The sequence below is a fragment of the Gymnoscopelus microlampas genome, assembly GCF_963454915.1.
Source record: "Gymnoscopelus microlampas genome assembly, chromosome: 4".
NCBI lineage: Eukaryota > Metazoa > Chordata > Actinopteri > Myctophiformes > Myctophidae > Gymnoscopelus > Gymnoscopelus microlampas.
This window is the reverse complement of record NC_139941.1, coordinates 28,236,177-28,251,532: the sequence shown is the minus strand read 5'-3', so window position 1 is coordinate 28,251,532 and position 15,356 is coordinate 28,236,177. Positions and strand designations below refer to the sequence as shown.

The 15,356-nt window shown below is 39.6% G+C and overlaps 1 protein-coding gene across 3 annotated transcripts; it reads right to left on the bottom strand.

Moving 5' to 3' along the window:
- Positions 1–742: 742 nt before the first annotated feature.
- Positions 743–14,263, bottom strand: naa35 (N-alpha-acetyltransferase 35, NatC auxiliary subunit). Of its 3 annotated transcripts, none has more exons than XM_084054906.1 (23): positions 14,207–14,263; positions 12,924–13,052; positions 12,617–12,650; positions 12,249–12,363; positions 11,092–11,166; positions 10,641–10,808; positions 10,255–10,321; positions 10,009–10,052; positions 9,830–9,880; positions 8,898–8,981; positions 8,511–8,625; positions 8,008–8,186; positions 7,362–7,421; positions 7,083–7,189; positions 6,729–6,795; positions 6,217–6,315; positions 5,489–5,667; positions 5,067–5,215; positions 4,425–4,492; positions 4,164–4,304; positions 3,847–3,969; positions 2,198–2,278; positions 743–1,627 (listed from the first exon to the last, which is right to left on the bottom strand). In XM_084054906.1, exons 2-23 carry the CDS (start codon positions 13,042–13,044, stop codon positions 1,568–1,570), a joined length of 2,187 nt encoding a protein of 728 aa, XP_083911032.1. In that variant the 5' UTR covers positions 13,045–13,052; positions 14,207–14,263; the 3' UTR covers positions 743–1,567. The 3 variants fall into 3 exon arrangements, with proteins under 3 accessions (XP_083911032.1, XP_083911034.1, XP_083911033.1); XM_084054908.1 differs by having other exon boundaries at positions 5,079–5,215; XM_084054907.1 differs by having other exon boundaries at positions 12,924–13,046; positions 14,207–14,241.
- Positions 14,264–15,356: the final 1,093 nt, after the last annotated feature.

The following is a 15,356-nucleotide window of genomic DNA, read 5'->3' as shown; positions in this document are numbered from 1 at the left end:
TGCAAGCTCGACAACACATCACATCGCACACGTTGTGAGCTTGTAGATATGCTATTTTTTAATTTGAATCCTGAATTAATGTAAAAGTCCTTTTCAAACTTCTTGTTGAAACCCTAGACATGAAAACAGCCGTGACCATAAAGTGTGCAAGCACAGAGATTGTGGACTGCGATGAGAAAGATAGAGAGCATGTCACGTACCACAGAGATGAGACAAACGTCATGTGTGCCTGGAAGCCTGGTGTGGAAGTCTGCCTAGTAAGTTGCCATTCTATATAGATTTATGTTCAACTGTTTATTTTATTATTTTTATGATGTTCTTATCAAATACACGTAAAACTGATGTACCATTGAAACCCTTTCAATTTCTCTGTCTTCAATTTCCAATTTTCAATACTTTTACTTCTACTACATCTCACTTTTTAAAGTTTTTTTTAATTATTTGAAAACTTTAGTTACTAATTACTTAGTAGATTTTGATTATAATTATAAAATACACTACCCACTTCAGCCCTACATACATTTTGGCCATTTGAAAATAGCCGATCTGCAAGCTCACAATGCGTCACGATGCGATGCATTGTGAGCTTGTAGATCTGCTATTTTGTATTATCAAACAGGCCACTACACTTCTGCAGTCTATTGTCTCCCAACACAACCCATAGCAGTATTATTCTATACGTTTTTCACTCTCATATTTACATTTATATACTTTCCTAGTTTTAGCACTTTGAGCTGTATTCTAGGCATGACAGGTACAGCACTATGCAAATAATAATGCTAGTATTGCTAATAGTGGTACATGTTAGGAGAAGGCTGATAGCTATTGTCTCTTTCCTTTGTTGAGGGTGACAAGACAATAACAAAACAAAACATTTTAACACCACAGCCGAGACAAGTTGATTTATTCAGTTCAAGAGGGGCTGTTTTTCAGTCCTTTAATACTGACATCCATAAACTTGACATCAGAAATGGCCCTTGGTGCATGCACATAATAACTGAGATTGGTTGAAAAAGAAATACAATGTTTTCACGTAACATCTTACTTTGTCCACCGACCGGTCTGGGACTAATGAGAGACAAGATGAATGCAAACCAACATTCAAGAGGTGTGAATGCTTTAGCAGACAGAGGATGTACATGAAAAGGCTTCAAATGGATCGCAGAGCTATTCTTCTTTGCATCATGACAAGTTTCTTTGTGGACAGAGCTTTCAAAATATTCCTCCTGTAAGTATATCTCGGGGATCTTCTTTTCACACAAGCTCACCTATCCAAGTCCAACCCTCTGATGCACAACCCCCCCCCCCCCCCCCACCCCACCACACAGGCATGTTTTCAAAGTTGTATGTAGATACAGTCAGTCAGGTTTGTCTGATTCTTGGCTGTGGTTTCATGTGAGTCGTTCTCTTCTTCAGTCGAAAAAAAAGAAAAAGAAATCAGCAACATCTTCAAGTGTTTCTTGTCGGGTAGACACTCTTGTTCAGACAAGGATAGGGTCAGGAATATCACACACACAGGTGAGGGTAGGGTTCATCCTGAATGCTGGTTTGCCAGTGCACTTCTGAATCATATAATCTTGACCACAGGGAAATATTTGTGAGCAGAGAAGTCGAACTCCGGGAGCACCTGATGACAGAAGTAAGAGCATTTCTAGGTTTGAGCTGTACACAAATGTTATCTTTTATACTGATGGAACATCCTGTGAGATCGAAACGTTGTCGCAAATTAAGTAAATCCTTTGCCTGAAAAATGGTGTGCAGGCTCTATCTCTTTTCATATTAGTTCCATTGGCCTAGCTAGCACCCACCGTCGATGTGCGTTGATATTATGTCAAGTTACCATAGACATTTTCATTAACTTGTTTCTACTGAGTAGAACTGCAGTAATACAAAATTGTATACATCTGGAGAAATTACTAGCTTTTGAATTATATTTACAGAAGGTGAAAAACTATTCGTTCTTCTTAGCAACTTAACCCTGATAAAAGGGTTATTTTGTTTTTTCAAAGCCAAATTCAGAATTTTAAACTAGTTATTGTTCACATTACTATAGATTATAAATATTGAATCGAAACGGTATACTGAGTTACTTGTACAGTGACTAAAAACTGCACACAACTGCTACTGCAATTACTACTACTACTACTACTCTGGAGTAGAGCTTTTATTAAAGTACATGTTGTGTAAGGTGGATTACCTTGGTGTCTTTCTTGTGTCCTCCAGCCAATAGCTTCGTCACAATGATGTTGGGCTTGGCCACCTTCAGGATGCGGTTGACCTGTAAACAACCATCAAGGTTAATACTGTCTTTCTTACTGTCTTCTATATAGCATTAAGGCACAGAGCAGGTACATTCATATTTCTTTGCAGGGATCAAAATTGTACCTTAAAAAAATGTGGGGGTTGGTACAACACACTGGCATATAATGGGGAAGCAGACAGACATTTAGATTTTCTATGTTGTCAATTATTGTTTGAAGACATAATCTGGGAAAAAAGTGGCCATGCAAAATATATGTTTTTTCAATTTTTTATCCTGTGGAAATGTATTTGCAACCCATGTAGCCTATTTCCGTTCTGTTACCTTGGCTCTTATAATAGTAGTCAATTTATCTTATATTATACTTGAAGAAACATACTGTAAAATAATCCCCATGTGTAGGCAATGGTGTTGCATTTTTTCCAGATTATAGCGGAACAGTGTCCAAATCCATACACTGTTTCCTATAAGGTACTCACATGATTTTTATTGTCATTTTCTTTCCCCCCCCATTATTATTATTTAAAAAAATCCCAATCAACATTAATCAAATGTCATTGATACCGACACATTTTTAAAGGTGTAGTGAAATGAAAAATATGTTTTTCACACTTTTAGAGCATATCCGTGGTCATCATATGGGCACACCTAACAATAGATGCCCAAAAAAATGAAAAAAACCCATTTTTGTGTATTTTTATATCTAAAGCCCCTAAAAAGCCAATCTTAATTACTTCCTGTAAACGAAAACGTGCTGCGTGATGACATCAGACAGCCTTCATGAATATAAAAGAATCTTGATTACGTGCACCTGTTTGATTCCCATAGCTGCACGTTCTTCAAACACAGCTGATTTTAATTACAGAGATACTCCGTTTTGAATCTCATTGAAGATGAGTGTATTACTCATTTTAAACTTCATCTGCACACTAAAATATGTATCTGAAAACATTATAGGTTAGAACTAAGCCAGGTAGTAGCAAACGCGCTTCACTGGCCGTCTCTCTCTCACTTGTAAACAAACACTAGCCGTGTTGCCCACGGCTGAAGTGATTGAGATCCAACGTCCCATAGCCTGAAGGGATGGGACCTTCTGATTGGCTTAGAGTCGTTGAGCCGGCGTTTCAGGCTGAACCTTCAAAATAAAATGACCGTAAATGTCACTTCAGTGCGTCTTTAAGCATACAAAACAAACAACAATATGTTAACTTAGACACAAAAAGTAGCAATGATCCTTAAATTCTAACTTGGGTGATGGGTATCTAATGCTGCCGATCAGCAATTTCTCAGCCTTACACATTGGTGTGAAATCACACTAATGACACAGTAAAAAAGATCCAGCAGGTGGCAGTATTAGCTTCTTAACAGGCCAGCACTTCTGGCTTGCATTTTAAAAAAAGGGATGGAGCAAGGTTAATTTATGAAAAGCTTAAATTAAAATGGCACAGAATAAAATATTGTATATTTGTTATGAATTCTGTCCACAAATCAGATTAGGATATGGGCTCGGGATGCTTTTGGCATTGAGGTTGGTAGCCTCAATTCTAACCACTTTTTGTTCAACTAGTCATACAGTATTCCCCCACCTCTGGGTCTGGACTGGGCACATTTTCTAGGATGAGCTTGGCCTGCTGAAAGTGCTTGCTGGCTGCAAGGTATAGGTCAGCCGAGCCTGGCGGAGGATTGTACTTCTTCAGATCGGACATTTCCTGCAAAGAGAACAGAAAAAGAAAAAGGCAAGATAAACCTTTACGGGAGGTAAATTCAGGTCTCATTGCAGCAACAGCAGTAAGAATGAAACACAGGAGAGGTACCGGTTAGAGCAAGAGTCAAAGTACCAAAACAAGACAATAAGAATAAAAATGATGAGACAAAAACACATCCACACAAACAAAAGCCCTACCTTGAACTGGACATAATGTACGGGTGGGGGAGTAACCACACTGTTGAAGGGGGCGAAGCGATGCTCATAGCGAACCTGCTCACTGTCCAGCTCAAACTGCGGCTTTCGCACCTTCCCATCCATGTCCAGCGCTACCATGGTCTGTAGAGAGAGGGACAGAGGGACACACATGGTGTGAAAAGGGACACCTGATGCAGATTCAAAGTTTAGTATTGTCCATTGTGTACGTTCTCTATGTGTATGTATGTGATTGTAATATACCTTGTACATGCCAGCGCACATGTTCTGGTAAGCTTGGCTCATGGTGATCTCCTTACTGAGAGGCCGTGCTGTCGATAAAACACGACATAACATTAATACACAGTACATGTATACAGGAAGCCACAATAGAGTGGATACTCTAGCCAGATTTTATGCTTTTTTCCCCCGTAGGGTTTCCATTTATGCAGAAAATAAGATCTGTGGTTAAAGGTAGGGTCAGTGATATTTTTTGGATTATTTTTGTTAAAAAGGTTAAAGTACTAGTACTAAGAGCGTTTGTTCAGTCACAGGGGTCTCTCCAGCTCTTTAGTAAACAGAATATAGTACATTTTCAGGTAGGTGACAACATTTAAGCCAATCAGGAGAGAGCACTGAAAATGCATGTTCTGTTTAATAAAGAGCTGGAGAAATATGGGAGACTCTTTTTACTGAACAAACACTCTATAGCAATGAGTACTATCAGAATATAGAACCATTTTGCAATTATTTGAATAATTGCAAATCACTTACCCTACCTTTAACATAACAGAAGCCTAAGAGAGCTTAACATTTTTTGTAATTTTTTGGCACAAAAAAAAAAGAGAACCACTGCACTAGAACACATGCGTTTCTTTTCACAGCAGCACCTCCCAGTGGACATACAGAAGGGTGTACCCTTCTTCTTCTTCTTGGTTTTCTTGCTGCTGCGTCCTTTCTGCTGCTCCTCCAGTATCCTCTCCTCTGCCATCTGAGAGGAGTCCGCTCTGCTCAGAGTGGACATCAGCCAGGCATAGAGGAACTCTGACAGGTACCTACACACGCACGCACGCACGCACGCACAAAATGCAGATCAGGTGCCGTAATGTGAAATCAAGTGTTTATTGTACTCTAGTAAATAATCACATAAATAGAGTGCAGAGAGAAGTTGTACTTGTGTGTGTGCATGGGAGACTGCTCCTCCATTCTCACCACTGGAGGGAGCACTGATCGTTGTGCTGCATGACGCAGAGCTCTAGCTCAGTGCAATAGAGATTATTCCATAATTGTGTGCTTGTGTGCATACTGTATAGTGCAAGTGCACTTACCAGTAGATGTAGTAGTACTCGTGCATACTGTAAAGTTCCAGTTCAAAGCCGCTCAGCAGGTACTGGATCATGATCCTCAGGTTGTGGTAGAGGATCCAGGTGCCCAGACAAGCTAGATGTTGTCTCTGAGGCTCCAGCTTCATCAGCAGGCTATGCAGCGCCGCGTCCACCTTCTCTGCCTGTAGGGACACAGACGGCAACAAAAGGTAGAATGGAAAAAAGGCAAGAAGGCAGCCTACTGGTAATTTATCAGTTTCATGAAAATTACAGGTGATACCGATAGCAGTATCGGAAAAGCTGCCGATACTGCCTAAAATAATGGTATCGGTAATATTTGGAATTGTTGTTGCACTACTGTTTTATATTCTTATTGTACAATTTACTAACTTGGAGCTGCACTTTAACTATTATTAAAGGTTTTTATTTATTTATTCCTAGATCAGTGCTTTTTTATTTCAAGGACCCCCATAAAATAAAAGTATTACACAATGGTATCGGATCGGTACTCGGTATCGACCGATATGCAAGTTATGGGTATTGGAATCGGTATTGGTAGGAGAAATTAGTATCGGTACATCTCTAATGAAAATGTGTTCACTGGCCCACAGACACACAGACAGGAGTGATCCCGATAATGTACCCTGCATTGCCTTGCTGCAGGCAGGAACAAAGGAATGGACGAACAAAGCGGACGAGAGATAACGAAAGAGTGAAGTGAGAGGGCAAACCTCATCCTGCAGTGTAGCGAACTCTTCCAGGATGTGTCCTAGTTTGTCTCTCTGCCTGGCTCGGTTGTGACCATGGATCTGTATCAGACTACAGAATGGCTGTAAGGAGAAAAGACACACATCCACACACACAATTTAAAGCTGCATCGTTAACTTTCATGTCCTACTTGAGATTCGAACCCAGGTCCCCCGTTCTACCACTGAGCTATAGAGCACACCTGCTTTCTCAGGGAAGAAGTTTTTGGAAACTTGTCAGAGATTTTGACTGTCAGAGAATACCACTTGTCCACCAGTAGTGGTCAGACCCTGACAATAGGATCTAAATCTATAAATAGAAGAGCAGGGAGACCAAATACACAGACTGCATTTGTGTGAAGTATATTGTATTAACATACTCTACCATACAGATTGGTCATAGTTTGACTTTAAGTGAAGTGATGATAGCTTTACCACAGCTTAAATAGCAAACCCCAACATACGATAAAACTAAAATTAGTCAGGGAACAACATACCCTGGAGCAGTGTGTGACAAATGAGTCTATGTAGTCCTTGGCTTGGTGGTTGTTGAAAAGACAGCACCTGGGTGAGAACGTGCGCGTGCGCGCGCACGCGCACACACACACACACACACACACACACACACACACACACACACACACACACACACACACACACACACACACACACACACACACACACACACACACACACACACACACACACACACACACACACACACACACACACACACACACAATAAATAATCAAGCGCTAGCCTCCAGATTCAACCAGTGTCATAAAACATCACAAATAAAATTATTTTACAAAACCGAAATTACTGAATTAACTAAAGGCTCCAGACTTACTTGGAGGAGAGGACAGGTGGGCTGACAAAGTATCTGAGAGCATCTTTGATCATATCCTGCATCAGGTGGGTCCCGAACACTTTCTTATTATCTATCAGGAACGTTGTCTGAGGCCACAGAAAAAATACATTTAGAACATCTTGCGTAATTTTGACTATACACACACTAATGTTCATTTTAATGTCTTATTGCGCGAAAAAGAGGTATTCTTTTTCGCAATGTTATAACGATAGAATAGGAGAAAAACACTGACCCAAATGTTGATTGTTGTTAGCTTACCTGTAGTAGAGATCGGGAGAGGACACAGGGAGACTGCTCACTGAATTCACAGAAGAAGTCCTAGAAATACCCCAAGCACAATGTTCACACCAATTATTGTAATCGGTTTGGTCTTGATTATCAACTTCAGAATTTAGTTCAATCCGTTATAAACATGGTGAGAGACATTTTTTATATTGTCATCATTCCATGTGAGAGCAATAAACAGTTACTAGCTTACAGTCCAAAATGAATCAGTGTTAAGATTCTAGACCGAGGGGGTAGATTTAGGGCTAGGCGTTACGGGTTACAATTAGGTTGAGAAAGGATAAGCGGTGAGGGTTTGTATGTTGCATATCTTATTTATATTTTCTTTCTTATAAATATGTTCTTACTTTGACTGTGATGTCTTCCCATCATGCTGTGTATACTATACAGTACTTATTTCTTACTCTGTAATCTGTATTTTTGTATTAATTTATTTTTAAACTGCTGTACCGTCTTTGGCAACTGAATTTCCCTCTCGGGATCAATAAAGGCTTATCTTATCTTAGATTTTTCGGTGAAGAGATTTGGTGTAGGGGGGAAAAAAGCAGGGGACAAAGTATAGACATGTCGGGGTCCCTGGTCAGCAAAGTATAAATGGTTTAGGTGTTTAATCCCATACCAGTATGCCATGAAGGTTGGTGGTATTGATAACGTCACAGACCGTCTTGATACGTTCTATGAGCTTGCTAAAGTAGGCCACCATGTCCTCTCTCTTGATGATCTTGGCGTAGCGCGGGAAGGTAGGGGGCAGCAGTCTCTGATTGACCAGTGGTTCAAAGCCCATCATGATAGGGTGATCTGGAAAAAAAAAATCCATAAATGATAAGACAATAAAACGTAGAAAAGGAATTAGGGAAAATAGCTGATCTACAAGCTCACAATGCATCACATTGCTATGCGCTGTGAGCTTGTAGATCGGCCATTTTCACCGGGGGACATCAAATTTTACTTTTGGGTCTCGAGCTAAAACGTTTGGGAAGTGCCAGGAGTATCATATATGTATATACAGTATGTTAATATTTTATAATTCCGCATTGTATCATATATTATAATGGTTACATTTGTACACTCTCAGAGGCAAATTAATACTCATGATTTTACAGTGTATATGTGTGCGTTTACCTCCTTTAGTGGTATCATTCTGTGATTGGATACCATATTGGATACTGGAGTGGATGGATGGCAGGAGATCGGCTGCTTGAGCCATCAGCTTCTGTGCCTCACCCACTGAGCTGGTCTGATAAGGAGGGTTTGATTGATTGATTGATTGATGTTTTCATTGACCAAAAATGCATATATATGTACATGAACAACAATTGTATTTCAAAAGGATAAAACACAACACAAAAAAACTTGAGCTTATTTCCATTTTGGTCCTTTACAATTCAATATTCAATATGTTTTTCCCCCCAGAACTTAAGGCTAACTGTTGTCTGCAGTAGTGCGCTGTTGATAGCCATTTAAATGCTGTATGATTTTTTATTGTTAATGCATGGGGCTGTGTATTACCTCTTTCTTTGTAAAGGCGATCAGTGCAGTCAATAAAAGGCGTGTGAACTTGATTCTGTTGAAAAGTGCCAAACATTGCTGGTGCTGTGAGAAAAAAGAAGAAAATGAATATTGAAGGCTGAAGGGTTAAACAAGTATTAAGTGCATACATGCATTTGAAAAATGTTATGGAGTGTTGAAATGTTCCGTACTAGTCTTTGTGGTACCATGAGGAACAAAACACATACAGTCTATTTTGTTTTACACCATCCAGATTATTCAATTTTGGGGCAAAATAGCAGGGCATCCCAGAATGGAATTTCTCTCTACAATACCAGGCCATGTCACTGCATAGGATTGGAGTATGTTTTAGTATTTTTAGTTACTTAAGTTAACAGGACTTGTGTTCTGACTGCTTCACATGAAGCCTATGGGGGTGATCACACAGGTGCAGATGCTCCAAAAATGCCTTAGTAAAAAAGAGATTCATGCAAAATAGCGTGGTGCCCCTGTGGAGCGGGTCTGTATGTGTAACTGGGTCATTGATTAATGAATCATCACGTGGATAAAAACAGATTCAAGCAGGTGGTGAGTTTTGAGTTTAATATCAAACTTTTCCGCTGTTCCTACCACATCTATCGGCATCAAAACAGTGCTGAAAAGTTGAGAATATTTAAACTTTCATGTGTGTCTAAAAACCTAGAAAAACGTGACATGCAGCACAAGAGAGGAGTGCACATCAAGCAAAACATAGTTTCCCTATTCTGGTGGGAACATTTGCTAAAATAGCTGATCTATAAGTTCACAACATGTCATGTTGTGACAGGTTGTGATCTTGTAGATTGGAAAGTACAGAGCCAACATAGCCATGTACTGAGCCAAGTATAGAGGGTTTAAGCGGTTACGCTTAAACAGTAAAACATTGCAGTTGTCAGAGACAGAGTCAGACTTACCTCTAGCTCAACCTCCGGATCTCGCTGCTCTCCCTGTCGACTGCGTGTGCTCTGGGGGGGGGGGGGGGGGGGGGGGGTTCAAATGTAAAAGTCACAATCAGGGTTCAAGCTGAATTTGTTTCAGCAGGATGTGAGCAAAATGGCAAATGCAGAGACAAAATGTACAAAGAACCATTTACCTTAACCCGCCTCTGTAACTCATCCTCCACATCTTTCAGCATACCTTGTAGGATGGATGGACACACGCACACATTGACACAATAGAAACTTAATTTCAATTACTAATTAAGTCATAATCAATCTACTGTATATTCAGTCAAACTTCAGTATAATACAGGAAGTTCCGGAACCTCTTCACAGATTTGGAGCTTACTTATACAGTAACTAACGTGTATGTGAAAATGGATAACCAGATGATTCTTTACCTGTAACCCGCAGGTCTGTCACATTATTGGCCATCTTGAAGCCATAGGTCATGGCCTGGAAATCTTCCTGTAGAAGCGCAGTAATTCAAACAGGTTGGTCAATGTAAATGCTGAAATATTTATGGTCTGTGATGGCTTATGCTTAATTTATACTTGTGCATCTGTGTAGCACGCTGAAAATAGCTGATTAACAAGCGTGCATCCATCTAAATCCCGCTTTAGATGGAGAGTTGTCTTGACTGCACATTTGCAGACAACAAAATCTATATTCATGGCATTTTGTATAAAAGAAATTTCAACAAAAATGCTTAACAAAAGTCCATAATACATTTTTTCAGACCCAGGAAAAAGTCACACAGAATGTATTTGTACTAAAATCTGCTTACCTCTTCAAACACAGCAGCCTTGTTGACTTTCTCACGAGCTATGTCACAAACTTTGAGGATTCCTAGGGCAAAGGCTTTAAGAGCTGGGTCCTCTATTAAGTCTGGGTTGTGGATGTACAGGCAGGTGAATACTGTCTGGGCCAGAGAGTGGCCCTCCAACCATGTGATCTACACATTACACACACACACACACACACACACACACACACACACACACACACACACACACACACACACACACACACACACACACACACACACACACACACACACACACACACACACACACACACACACACACACACACACACACTTTAACAACTTATGTTAGGAGCAGACGTCCTGGATTTTGTTTTCACAGACCATACTATTATTCATTTTATTTTTTTTACATATATGCACTTATATAAACTAGTTATCTTTGACATTAGTTTAAGCAAGTGAATCATACCAAGCAGCAGAAACAGGTGTCTATGATCCCTATCAGTTCAGGTAAACTCAGGTCCCTCACCCTGATGGCACCATCCTAAACCAGTGACAAGAGAGGCGGATGATGGAGAAAAGATGTATGTTATGATACGATCAATAATTATAAGGTTATGACATTTTTTAAACGTCAACATATCACGTCATACAGACATTTTATTTCTATTGTTTTGATATGTATATCTAAGTACTTACTTATTACTACTTAGTACCATACTTATAATTAGCATCTTGTACTATAACTTGTATTACTTTATTTGGATTATCATTTGTATGTTGAATAATGGCGGAGTCTGACACAATAACATTTCACTGCACATACGTGTATGAGCATGTGACTTACTGGTTGAAAAAAAAGCTTTTCTTAACGCACTGGTGTCAAACACAACTATTTTGACATCCTAGACTATCCCAGAGAAGTTCAAAGTATAATTTCCCAAGTCCAAAAAACTATAGGCTACAGTTAAAGAATCTATCAAATGCAATTCAATTTCAATGTTTACAGTAGCTAGTAATCTAGCTTGTGTTTCCTTATGAAGAGAAAGTGAGGGCAGGGAGCAGGGATTACATGCAACACAGATTATGAGGTGAGACTGGAATCAAGGACATTGCCCTTACATGGCTGCATACAGTACTATGTTTTCAGTTACACTTGCATGAACACTCTTTCAAATGAAAATACCTCATTACTGTAAAATGACACTTGTCAAAAGGGTCGTACATACAACAAAGTATATCACGTTAAGCTGCTTGAGCCACCAGAGCACTCCATGTTGACCTTATCTCGTGTCAAGTATGTTGTATGACCCCGCAGTGCATGAAACCAAAGAAAAACTTAAAAATTCATGGCTGTCAAGCACTGTAAGAAAAACAGTTGCCTCTTCTATCAGTGGTTCTCAAACATTTTAAATTCAAGGTTTTGATGTTTATTTCTGGGACCCCAATCTACACTGTGAACTCCTCAGTGTTAATTTAACTCAGAGAGTGTACAAATGGGGTTCCATTTGTACACTGAAATACAGACCTGTAACTCCTCAACGACCACTGAGGGTCCCCAGACCACATTTTGAGAACAGCTGCTTTATATGATATAATAGTAGATAGGTTATAGTGGTACCATACCTTGACAGCCTGTTCAAAGTTCAGAACCTTCCTGTTGACCTGATTCCCGATCATTCCAGCATCCATCTTAGGATCCATCATCTCGATGGCCGACATGGCCTCAAACAGGCCAAACCTAGCATACCAGAATGGAGACTGAGATGATATAATTATCATCACTGTCGGGCAGAAACCTTGTATTTTAATATTTGAACATTTTGTGTTCTTAAAAAAAATAACTTTTATTGTAGGTATGCCCATTATAGATGCTGTTTGGATAACATTGCAAGGGAAGCTGGCAAATAATGCAGTCTCTGCATCCGCTTTCAATACGTCCCATCAAAGTTCCCCATAAAATGTATTATATCATTATAGATTCATATACTCACAGTTTGTCATGAAGCAACTCGCCAAGGTTCAGTTCTGCAGTCAATTAAAAAAGAACAAGTCAAACTTGCTTTTCAAAATTGCATTTTTTTTGTCTACCGTAGGCAAAGTGAGTGTGTGTGTGTGTGTGTGTGTGTGTGTGTGTGTGTGTGTGTGTGTGTGTGTGTGTGTGTGTGTGTGTGTGTGTGTGAGAGAGAGAGAGAGAGAGAGAGGGGGGGGGGGGGTGAGAGACACGGAGAGAATGAGAGAGAGCGCTAGAGAGAGGGCAAGAGACCGTATGCACAAGAAAAGGACAGAGAGAGAGAGTACCTTTACACGCTCCCTTGAAATCACGTGTGACATCAACCCAGTTGGCATTATTCTTCATCTTCTCAGGGATGCCCAGTCCCCAGCCAGCATCATCATCCTCAACCGACGACTTCATCACCATAGCTACAGCTTAAGAAAATAGCAAACAGGTAGAACTGAGTTTTCAAAATATCAAAAAGTGTACATACATACAGTATATCAGGAGTGCTTTGAACTTTCACCTCACTAATTATAGATCTGGATCTGAGATCTTATTGCCAAAAGGATCTTATCTATGATCATTCTACACTGGGATACATGTGGGAAATGCAGCACTTTGTACTGGAAAAATGAAGAAAAAAAAACAACTGCACAATGAGCCATCTCAACACAAATACAAAAATGTAGTCCAAAGGCTCTTTTTGGCAAAGGCTCTTTTTGTAAGTTCCTGCCCTAAACCCAAACAAGTGGTAGACACTTCTCGAAAGGTTGACAGGATTGGTATACCCACACATGCAAAGCTGGGCTTCACCCCAGTATAATAGGGGGGGAGGGCAATCTACAAGCTCACAACACGTCGCAGCCTTTTGAGCTTGTAGATCTGCCATTTTCAGTGAGAGACACTGTCTGGCATGTGTGCACTGGAAGTCCTGTCATGCTAAGCAAACAAGACCCAGACACAAAAACCTGTCCTCCAACCAACCACTGTTTACTTGAGACCATGTCTTGAGACCATGTCCTGAGACAAAATTCTGTTTGCATGTACAATTAGATGACAGCTATAAACTAAACTAACAAGGCAAGTAAACACTAAACAGCTTAGTCAGTTTGTTTCAGATATAGGTAATTATGAATTAGTATGACATTAATATGTATATTTAAAATAAGTCAAGTCAGCACAGATCAAATGTTATTTATTTTACTGAGGAACAGTTACTTGTTTCCCCAAACTAACAGGTCTAAAATAACCTTGTTAAAGTATTCAGTCAAAGGCTATACAGTTGTAGTCTGGACTTTCATGACTAGTATAAAACATAATTTCGAGATGAATGAATAACCACTATTTGTCAAACACTTTGGCCATTAGTGTAATACCATAGAGGTATAGTGTAATACATGCACTAATAATCAAAATAATATCGTATGCTAACAAGCTAATATTAGGCACATTGGACATTTCATGCAAACAAAACCTAAATAACATCAATTTGAACAATCATTGAAGTATAGAAATCAACGCTAAATCCCCCCAAAAAGATGTCGGTAATAAAACGTTGCATTGTCAATACTAAACAATGACATACCTTGTTAATCTCTGAACCATTCAGCTAACACAGACCTCTTCGAAGGCTAGAGAGACGAACGCGCACAAATTACACGTCATCGCGCGAAATAATCCTGGGACATGTAGTTCTTCAAAACACTGGCCGTAAACTACAGAGCAGTCCAGTACGCGCTAGATAAATACATTATGCGATGTAATTCTATGAGATGATTTCATTTGTATTTGATAATAAGTATATTTTATTTTTAACGCGACCGATTGCTCAGGGCAACAGAGCAGTATCGGTCTGGCAGATTCGTCTGGTTTCCAGCCAGGCTAGACCGATATATTATAACTCTACAGTGGTGGAAAGTAACTAAGTACATGTACTAGTTACCAAGTGCAGTAAAAGTACAATTGACTTGTACCCATTCGGTTAAAAAAGTATGTCATGAGATATTAATTACTATTGATTACTAATCCGAATGAAGTTACTAATTTATGATTTGATTCATTAACATATTTGATAAATAAATTAGTAAATAATAATAGTAGTATAGGCCTATATATTTACAATATATATATATATATATATTTATTTATTTTTTCAACACAACACATAGTCAGTGGCATTATGACAAGGCGGAGCCATAGAGGTATAAATAACGGGCGGAGCTGTGCTGCTGTCAGTGTGCTAGGCTCAGTGTTACCATATATTTTGAGAGAAATAAGCAACCAGGTCTACGAAAACAAGCCCAAAATAAGCAACTTAGGCCACATGAGCACATGCATTGGCTATTTTCAAAAACTCTTGAAATAAAATGTAAAACTGCAACCTGCTGCAACTACTATTTTTACAAGCAACGTTACAGGAAAATAAGCCCAAAGTCGCTTATAATAAGCCGACATGGCAACACTGGCTAGGCTGTGTTGTCGACGAAAGAGAGTCTCTTCGGCTTCTATGCTCTTTGTAGTAACCTCGCGTCACCGGGCGAAAAGCCTGGTTTCTATTCACTGCTCACTGCTCAGATCTGGTCTAAAGCCCGCCTACTTTGTCCGGTCATTTCCACCCACACATACACGCACCCATTCAAACTGTTTCCGTATCCGCTACATACCAGATCTGCAACCTGCAAAGTGAATCAGCCCCAGTCTCGATATATAGTATCATAACATCATAACATCGGGGC